Genomic DNA, 10,597 nt, shown 5'->3' on the forward strand with positions numbered 1-10,597 from the left:
ACGGGAAAGGCAGGGCACAAGGGAATGGAAATCTACCCAGCACATGCGCAGCTGCCTTGTTTGTTTGTTAGAGCACAGGACATCAGCGCTATCTTGTAATGGCGAATGTGAGGGCGGCTCCCCACAATCATTATTCTGTATTTAATGAAGACCAAAAGATCTTAGGGAGAAAATGCAGCCCTAAGATCCAGCTTTGGGCATTTCTTAACTAATGATTGTGGTGGTTTGAATAGGTTTGGCCCCAATAGAATCATGTGTTGGGGTGCTTGACCTATAGGGAGTGGCATTATTAGAAAGTGTGGCCTTGTTGGAGGAGGTGGGTCACTGTGGGGGCAGGTTTTGAGGTTTTATATTCTCAAGCTATGACAAGACATGTCTTAGGACACACAACACAGTCCCCTTTTGCTGCCTGCTAATAATCAAGATGTAGAACTCTCAGGTCCTTCTCCAGGACCATGTCTTCCTGGACACTGTCATGTATCCCACCATGATATATGACACTGTAAGCCAGTCCCAATTAAATGTTTGCCTTTATAAGAACTGCCTTGGTCATGGTGTCCCTTCACAGCAATAAAACCCTAACTAAGAGAGTGATTGATAGGGGAGGACCAAATCCATTGTAGGCGGTGCCATTCCTGGACTGGATGCTATAATAAAGCAGACTGAGCAAACCATGAGAAGCAATCCAGTAAGTACAACCCAGCCATGGTCTCCGCATCAGCTCCCACCTCCAGGTTCCTGCCCTGACTTCCTTCAGTGATGGACTACAATGTGGAAGTGGGAACTGAGTAAATCCTTTCCTCCCCAATTTTCTTTTGATTTTAATGTTTCATCACAGTGATAGAAATCATCACATAAGTGCAGGATGGAAAATTATCAGCTCCTCAGCATTCTTCTGAATGAACAGTTCTTACCTGGATGGAATGCAGCCACCAAATCTGGATGGGCCAAATTCCCAGTCTCTATCTGCTCCTCCCAGAAGTCATGATACAGGGCCCTGTGGCCACTAAGCTGAATTGTTCCAGGCTCCAAGGATAAAGATGAGGAACTCTGTAAAAGGTCAGTAGCCACATCCACACCCACCATGATCACACGAAAGCCAAGGTGTTCAGGAAACATGTAGCCAAGCTCATCATAATCTCCAGAACGAATAAGAAATGTCTCCACGTGGGAAGCACCAACCACATGCAATGTGCTTCCCCCAGTCTTCCCAACATCTATTGCCAGAGTCCGAAGCCCTAAGCCCAGGGTCAAGGGCCTCGACAGAACATCTGTCATCAACCGCTTCAAAGAGCCATGCAAGACATCTGGGTCTGGCCTTGGCCTTCCTAGACTCGCCCAAAGCATGGTCATAGGCTGACTACCTAGAAGAGCATTCAATGTAGATTCTAGCTGTAAACCCCTCATAGAAAACCAGGTATCCCAATTCTGTATATCTTCAGGCTGCCATGGCCAAGGTCCTGAAGGTAGGACAAAATCACCTGTGGGGCAGAAAGAGTTAATAAACAGAGCTGGAGAGAAAAGGGCACACTGCTCTTGGAAAAGACCTGAGTTTAGTTCCCAGCAGCCTAATTGGGCAATTCACATCTCCTGTGATTCAAGTTCTAGAAGACCCCACGGCCTCTTCTAACCTCGGGAGGCACTGCTCTCATGTGCAAAAACCTATACTCAGAAACCCATAATTTTAAAAAATAAATATCAAATCCTTTCTTGGGTTCAAAATTCCCTCCTCAGTAATTCCTCCATATTTATTCTGCCAACCTTTAATTATAAGTATCCGCATTCCTTCTCAGTTTCTCATTTTCCCCTAAAAATAACATGCTTTTATTTAGTTCCATCTAAAATCATCAAATGCTATTATAGTACAATATCCTAATGCTCTACCTGTGACCAGAAGCCATTCCATGACACGATCTACAGCCACAAGATGGAGTTCTCGACAAACCTTCCTATGTGCTGGCCAATCTGACCTCTGGCATTCTGTATCACAGTAATAGACATTTCTGCATCTGAGAGAATGAACCAAAGAAACATGTTCCTGTGTCACAAAAATGTCTTTGTGTCCAGGGAAGTGTCTGGATGCCTGCACCTACAAAGAAAGGCTAGCGAGAGGTGAGGAAGGTAGGGAGAATGACAGTAACAGCCCAAATGCAGAAGCCATGCAGCAGATGAAGTAAACAGATTAGGAATACAATCATCCTTAGAGTGCTGCTCCCATTTCCACCGATCTAAAACAACTTAGGTTTTTGTTTTTTTAAAAATCTCTTTCATAAAGAAAGAAAAGAATGATGAACCAAAAAATCCTAGACGTTTGCTGATGTTTTCCTTACCAGGCATGCCTCATCTTCAGCCTTCTCAGAACAAATGTCATCTTACCTGCTATGTACTCAAGAAAGAAGCAGGAAGACTGCTATTTCATCCCCCACAATACCAAAATAAACAAGATTAAAACTGGGGTCACACAAAATTAGGAACTATTAATTCTCAAAACACAACAAAAAACAACCAAACAAAAACCATTAGGGTTATTCCTCTTGGAATGAGGACTTAGTATAGGGTCATTCCTAAATGTTCCCCCACTGGTCCCTAAGAGTCACCTCTTACAGTGCCGGAGAACCTTGCAATTGGAAAGGCCACGAGGGAGCACTTTACAATAAGCACAGAATCTGAACGTGTCCTCCATCTTCTGGAACATTTCTTGTTGACATCGAAATCCAAAGGTTGATAGTGGGGTTCCCCCATTTATCACCAACCTGTAGAGATAGTATGGAAGAAGGTGTAACAGGGATGAACATCTCCCAAACCTGTTCTGTGCTTCCTCTGCCTTGTATGGATTTTTTTTTTTTTTTCCGAGACAGGGTTTGTATCCTATACTCATTTTTCTTAAGCAAATTGTTTCTTCTATAGTAACATGACTGACAAAGGTCAGAATGAGAAATTACTAAATTTTACTCATCCAACTTTCTGATATGACTAGTTCCAAAGACACTATGCCTTTTCCACAGAACTGGTCACTCACTTGTATTCTTCATAGCTTTTCATGTTCAGCTTTTGGAGGATCAGCTGGGACAGACCTGGTACATTATCATCCAAGGAAATGAAGCCAAGTGCATCAATGCTAGGGCCAGGTTTTGAGAGGGCTGGAGGCACTGGAGACACGTCTGTGGGTGAGATTTCAATCATGGGAATCGCTGGTGGGGATTTCTTGTGCTTTCGTCGCCGTGAACGAGGCGCCATGATCAATGAATTTGGGGACCAGTGCTAAACAGGAATGGAATTTGACAAAAATGCAAATCTTCAGACACCTGGCATTTTACTTCACATTCAAGTCTCTAAGGCCCAACTATGAGAAGATTTATTCATTAGTTATAGACTACTTACTGATATTAACACTTATAAAAATTAGAGACCACTGGGCACATAGTAGCTCATTTCTTTTTTCCTTTTTTTCATATTTATTTATTTTATGTACATGAGTACACTTAGCTGTTCAGATGGTTGTGAGCAATCATGTGGTTGCTGGGAATTGAGCTCAGGACCTCTGCTCACTCCAGCCCAAAGGATTATTACATGTAAGTATACTGTAGTTGTCTTCAGACACACCAGAAGAGGGCGTCAGATCGAATTACGGATGGTTGTGAGCCACCATGTGGTTGCTGGGATTTGAACTCAGGACCTTTGGAATAGCAGTCGGTGCTCTTATCCACTGAGCCATCTCACCAGCCCGGTAGCTCGTTTCTATACTAGTATTCAGGAGGCTATGGAACACATATAGAATTCCAGACCAGCCTTGTTTGTATAGCAAGATTCTGTCTCAAGCAAACACAAGAGATTAATCACTTATAATTTATGTATTGTGTGATATGTGAAGTTATACATACTGGTAAATAAATGTACAAAGTAAGAAATTAAGAAACCCTTAAAAAGGCAGTGGTTAAGAACTGGGTTGATCAAAATAGCCTTGAGACTTTGATTTTTTGGGGAGGCAGGAGGGGACAGTTCATGTAGATCAGGATAGTCCCTAATCACTGTGTTGCTGAGGATGACTTTGAATTCCTGACCCTCAGGCTCCATTTCTCAAGTATTAGGACCATATCCATGAATGTTAGGCAAGCACTCTATCAAGTTAACTACATTCCAAGATGTAGGACAGAGAAGTTTTGGTAGTTTGTTAAGACAGACTCTTACGAAGCCTAGCTGTGTGCTACCAAATCTGTCTCAGCACACAGGCTGTTAAATTAACTTAAAAAGGAAGAAAAGGCAACACAAGTTTTGGCTATCCAAAATTCCCAGCAGGAGGAAAATGGGCCAATCTAACCTAGTTGTGAATATAAAACATGAAATTTAACTTTTGGACAGTCTGTTCCACTGGATCCCCTCTCTGCCCTTCTAACTAGTGCCATGGCTCTAGTCACCTTCACAATCATCCACTAGGACCTCACTGGCTACGATGAGCTGTCCTGTGACATATGCCTGGAGGTGGAAGCAAGATGGTCAGCAGGACAAAGGATAATACTGGTGGAAATGCCTCTGCTCAAGGCCCCCACAAAGGTATTGAAAGCATAAAAATCATTGCTGTTGATAGTCATGAACCAACTTCATCAAAAAAAAAAAAAAAGTCTTCAAGTATATCAAAGATTATATGAAGCCATTCAAAGGCAACTGAGAGGAATAGTCAGGAAATTGCAAAATCTTTTTGTCAGGGATGCAGAATGAATGAAGCACATCTAGGCTAAGTTAAATAACTACCAGTTTTTCACTGGAAACATATGAATCAAAATGGCAGGGTTTCAGTCCTAAAATAAAGATATGTGACTCTAGATAGGATTTTCTTTTTTTTTTTTTTAACAGCATTTTATTTATTTACTTTTTTTTTATTGGCTTCTAGCCAATATTATTTTTCTTTTTTGTTTTGATGTCTCTTTTAAAAATTAGATATTCTTTATTTACATTTCAAATGTTATCCCTTCCTAGTTTCCCCTCTGAAAATCCCCTATCCTCTCCCCCTCCCCCAGCTCCCCAACCCACCCACTCCCATTCCTGGCCCAGGCATTCCCCTATACTGGGGCATAGAACCTTCACAGGACCAAGGGAATCGCCTCCCATTGATGACCGACTAGGCCATCCTCTGCTATATATGCAGCTAGAGACATGAGTCCCATCATGTGTTTTCTTTGGTTGGTGGTTTAGTCCCAGGGAGCTGTGGGGTTACTGGTTAGTTCATATTATTGTTCCTCTTAGGGGGCTGCAAGTCCCTTCAGCTCCTTGGGTACTTTTTCTAGCTCCTTCATTGGGGACTCTGCTCCATCTAATGGATGACTGTGAGCATCCACTTCTGCATTAGTCAGGCACTGGCAGGGCTTCTCAGGAGACAGCTATATCAGTTTCCTGTCAGCAAGCTCTTGTTGGCATCTGCAACAGTGTCTGGGTTTGGTGGTTGTTTATGGGCTAGATCCCCAGCTGGGGCAGTCTCTGGATGGTCATTCCTTCAGTCTCTGCACCGAACTTTGTCTCTGTAACTCCTTCCATGGGTATTAGGTTCCCCCTTCTAAAAAGGATCGAAGTGTCCACAGTTCGATCTTTCTTCTAGGATTTTCTTTAATAGTGGTTTGGAAATGGAAAATATTAACCAACTGGGATCTATTACATACCATGATATCTGGCTGATGTTTGACATCCAAACAATACCAAAGCTTAAGATAAATGGGACTAAAATCATATTGATCTTTATTTTACATGTATGGGTATGAATGCAGACACATGTGTATTGTACTGTGTATGTCGAATTCACAAAACAACTCCTGCAGTTGTTGATTGCCTTCTACCTTGTTTGAGGCAGGATATTTCTTGTTATTTATATCTCATCATGCAACCCAGGCTAAGTGGTCCACAACTTTCTAGGCAATTTTTCTCTCTACCTCCCCACTTGGCATAAGAGCAATGAAACTACAGACGTGTACTATAGAATTGGATTCCAGGAAAATTCAGGTCATCGGGGCTTGCCAGATAAGCAATTTTACCCATAGAGCCACCTCATGACCTCAAGTTTCTTTAGAAGATTTATTTTTACGTTTGTGTTTATCCTGTACATATTCATATGTATGTGTCATGTTCATTCATGCCTGGTGCCATGGAGATCAGAATAGGGTGTCATATCCCTTTGAATTGAAGTTAGATAGTTGTGAGCAGTCATGCACGTGCTGAAAACTACAACTGGAGTCCTCTGGAAGACAGCAGTTAAGTGTTGCTGAGCCATCTCTTTACCTGCATTTATTATTATTTTTTTAAATCATAATTTATTTGGAGTAGAGGCATTGTTTTGTTTTGCTTTTAAAGAAAAAAAAAAAAGTAGACCCAGCAAGGTGGCTCAGTAAGTAGAGATGACAACTACAGTCTGATTCTGGGAACCCATGTGATGGAAGGAAAGCCAGTTTCTGAAGGCCGTTCTCTGATCTCTGTGAACATGTGAGCATGCACACATGTGTATGCATATGGACACAAATAAATGTAATTAAAAACAAAATTTTTGTAGCTCTAGAATATCCAACACCCTCATACAAACATACACACAAGCAAAACAACAATGTACATGAAATAAAAATAATTAATTAAAAATATATATTCAAGCACGCTTTAGAAGCACACATATTAAAACTGGAATAGTAAATGCTATTTTAAAAATGAGTTTAGTTGAACAAGGAGAAAAATAAAATAAAAATGTAAAAAGTCTTTATCTGAAAAAGAAAAGTCAGATAAATTATAAAGAAAATTTCTAAGACATACTAATCTTGAAGTAAAATTAAGGCCATATCCATTAATCTAGTTGGATGTTATACCCAAGTATCTTTTTTGCCTTGTCTTTTACCTGAGACTAGACACAAAGGATCATACTGGAAAAAATTAAAACATCACTCACCCAATGTGTATTTACTGATAAACAGGTAAAGTCATTTGTAAACTACTATATTGAGACAAATATGAAGAAGTGTATATTTTTGGGAATGTATGCATATGCCTATGACCTCAGTAAAAGGTTGAGGTGGGAATATCTCAAGCTTGAGATGAGTTTAGGCAACAAAAAAGTAACTTGAAAAAAGTCATTTGAAAACAGGAAGAAATTTATATATTTCATCTATGGTGATATCAGACAGAAACTGTAAGTTACTATGAAGTCTTCTAGAAAGCACTAATGAGAGAACATGAGATGAAAGCAGTTAGAACTGACCTTGAAAGATGGAAATACTCTGAATGCACGTAGTCGGGGAAAAGAAAATTTGAATACAAAGAAGAGGATGACTATAGAAATACTGACAGAAATAATCTGAGAACTAATGACAAAATGACTTGAGGGCTGGAGGGATGGCTCTGTGGTTAAGATCTTCCAGAGGATCCATCCAGGTTTGATTCCTATCACCCACACAGCAGCGTACAACATGGCTAACTCCAGTTTGAGGATCCAACACTCTTCTGACCTCCTTGAGCACCATGCATAAATGAGGTACATATGTTTAGGCAAAGCATTTAAATACATAAATCTAAAACAAAGATAGAAATAGTACAGACACTATCAATAGTGTGAAATAACAACCCAAAGAATTAAAGACAGCCATGGAGGTACATGCCTTTAATTACAGCACTCGGAAGGCAGACACAGGTTGATCTCTCTGAGTTTCATGCCAGCCTGGTCTGTATTGTCAGGCCAGGGTTACATAGTGAGAACTGTCTCAAGACTACCACCCATCTATTGGACAAAGTACATCCTAACTTGGTGTTGAAGCCCTACAACTGAAAACAATACATATTTTGGTTACAAGATATAAAGAACTGGCTTAGCAACATTCTCCCTGGTTGCTAGCTTTCAGAGTCCCAGAGGTGCTATGCTATCTGCTGGGGGAGAAGACACCAAAAGCCTTACCCAGTGTTGGGCTCTGAATGCTAAAATACTGACCTTCCCAGGCAAGACGTGCTCACTGAGTATAAAACAGAAGCATGACCACTAGAAGGTAACCAAGTACTTCCTGATTGTATTTGAGGCCAGCTCCACAAGAAGGACTTCATGCCTGGGACTGTAACCTGTGAAAAGCCTGAGTCGGGTATTCATAGGCTCTAGGGGTACCTAGTACTGTTGTTTGCTACATGCCCACATTATCACATTGTTTTCTAAATGATTACATTTATACCCACAGATCTGTTTTTACATTGCACAATAGTTAATATAGAAATTCCTAACTGGTCAAAGTGGCAAAAAATAGGTGACTTTGAGTGCTCGGGCCTACATGGGACAACTATCATCTGTGTTACAATGTACATCACTAAGACTCAGGGAACACTGACTGGGGCATGAGGTTATAAAAACCGGAGGAAGCAAAGATATGCCATAAAATGCTGACTCCTGGACATGACATGGTATTGTAGTCATAAAACCACAGATTGTGGTTACCTGACCTGTTCAAGGTCCATAGAAGATCAAGCTAGTCAAAATTCCAGCATGAGTGGGAAAGCATTCAGGAGGTCTGACACCTATCTGAGGAGTACTGGTAATCGTTGGGACTGTGGTCCCTGGAAAGTTGCTCATGTTGCAATGGATGGCACATACCCATACACATACAGGTACCACTAACTGGACTCAAAGGGTTATTTCAGGAAGAAGTAAATTTGGGAGTGGGCTATGTTGTATGTATGCATGTGTAGTGTCCAGAAGAAGCTGAAGGAAAGAATAAGAGGTATATTTGATCAAATATATTATATGCATACCTGGAATTCTCAAAAATTAAGAAAATATTTGAAAAGGGAGAAGATATTTAAGTAGACCTTTTAAAAAGAATATGTGCAAAAGGAAAATAAGCAGAAGAAAACACACCTACTGGTTTCCAATTTAAAAAAAAAAAAAAAAGAACGTCATTCCCCCATAAAGATGGCTATCAAAAAAGAAAAAGAAAAAGACATTTATAGATCTCACTCAGAATCTCAATACTTGAGAGGCAAGAAGATTGACTGACTGCTTATACTATACAGTAATTTCGAGGCTAGCCAGGAATACAGTGTCTCACTAAAAGAAAAGAAAGGAAAGAACTAAAATAACATAGAATTAGCTGGGCAGTGGTGGCACACGCCTTTAATCCCAGCACTTGGGAGGCAGAGGCAGAAGGATTTCTGAGTTTGAGGCCAGCCTGGTCTACAGAGTGAGTTCCAGGACAGCCAGGGCTACACAGAGAAACCCTGTCTCGAAAAAAAAAAAAAAAAAAAAAAACAAAAAAAAAAAAAAAAAAAAACAAAACCAAACAAAAAACCAAAAGAAAAACCATAGAATTACTACATGTCAAAGCAATTTCATTCTTGTGTATGCATCTCCAAATAACTGAAAATGTTTATCTAAAAAATGTTCTGATGTGAATGTTTAGAACAACACTGTTCAGAATAGTCAACAAGAAACTAAAGGTCCAATAAAAATGAACAATGAACACACTGGGATTTTTAAGGAGAGGAAAGAAGAGGGAGGGGAGTAAACTTGGAGAAGGACAAGTAGATTGACAGTTATCAGGGACTGGATGTACTGAAGTAAATGAGGAATAACTGCCTCAGTTGAGTTTTCTTTTAGGAATGAAAATGTTTCAGATCTAGATACAAAGGTTATATAACATTGTGAATATACTTAACATTTTTTAATTAATTAAAATGAAACTTTTGAGACAGGGTTTCAAGTATCCCAAGCTGATATCAAACTTATGAGGTGAGATTGAGTTTTGCATTTGATTCTTCTGCCTCTATCTCATGAGTGTTCCAATTAAAAATATATACCACTATGCTGGGTTTATGAAGGATGAGAATCAAACCCAGGGCTCCATACACACCAGGAGAGTACTCTATCAACACTACATACACTGTATCAACTAAACTACATACAGAGAACACTAAATGTCATTTTACTGCTAACTTTAAAATGTTTCATTTCATATGTAAAATTTCCACAACCTGAAAAACTTAAGAAATAAAAATATCTATAGACACAGAGAGGCTAAAGTTATTAATATCCAGGTTTACTGTCTCCAGGGACAAGAAAAGGATAGAGGATAAAAACACTGGCAGCAGTTGGTTCTATTGCAAACAAGGTAACAGGGTTCACATTAGGGATCAGGTTTTGTTATAAAAATGGCCTGACATTTGATCCATTTCAATGAGATTTGTTAAAGGGAACTTTCCAGCATCATTATGCAGCTACAAAATGTACACAGATAGCAAAATCAACAAACTCTTTCCAGAATTATCAAGCTCATACTCATCTCTATTTCTTTTTCTAGATCAAAGAACCTTCTAATTTTGTCAGGCCATAATGGGCTCCAAGAGCAGTCATAGCCAACTCTTAAATGCTGCTCTTATAAATCCATGACCTGAAGTTAATGGAGGAATCACCTTCTATTATTCTCTTGCACTTTCTTTCTCCTTATCCTTATGTTCCTATTCATTGTTCTCTCTTCTCAACCTCCGAGTGAATGTCCATAAAGCAGAGATATTGAAAGTTCTTCTGGCCGGGCCTGGTGGCACAGGCCTTTAATCCCAGCACTCGGGAGGCAGAGGCAGGCGGATTTCTGAGTTCGAG

The 10,597-nt window shown here is 40.0% G+C and overlaps 1 protein-coding gene across 1 annotated transcript in view; it reads right to left on the reverse strand.

Annotated features, from left to right (window-relative positions):
* Nucleotides 1-10,597, reverse strand: part of Mss51 (MSS51 mitochondrial translational activator) — a 13,924-nt gene that overhangs the window by 1,272 nt on the left and 2,055 nt on the right. Inside the window, exons 2-5 of the mRNA XM_021204074.2 lie at nt 3,020-3,261; nt 2,598-2,753; nt 1,885-2,009; nt 915-1,481 (exon numbers count right to left, since the gene is read on the reverse strand). Coding sequence (XP_021059733.1) covers nt 915-1,481; nt 1,885-2,009; nt 2,598-2,753; nt 3,020-3,237 — 1,066 coding nt within the window. The 5' untranslated portion in view covers nt 3,238-3,261. The remainder of the gene's footprint in view (nt 1-914; nt 1,482-1,884; nt 2,010-2,597; nt 2,754-3,019; nt 3,262-10,597) is intronic.

This window comes from Mus pahari, chromosome 8 (assembly GCF_900095145.1).
Source record: "Mus pahari chromosome 8, PAHARI_EIJ_v1.1, whole genome shotgun sequence".
Classification (NCBI taxonomy): domain Eukaryota; kingdom Metazoa; phylum Chordata; class Mammalia; order Rodentia; family Muridae; genus Mus; species Mus pahari.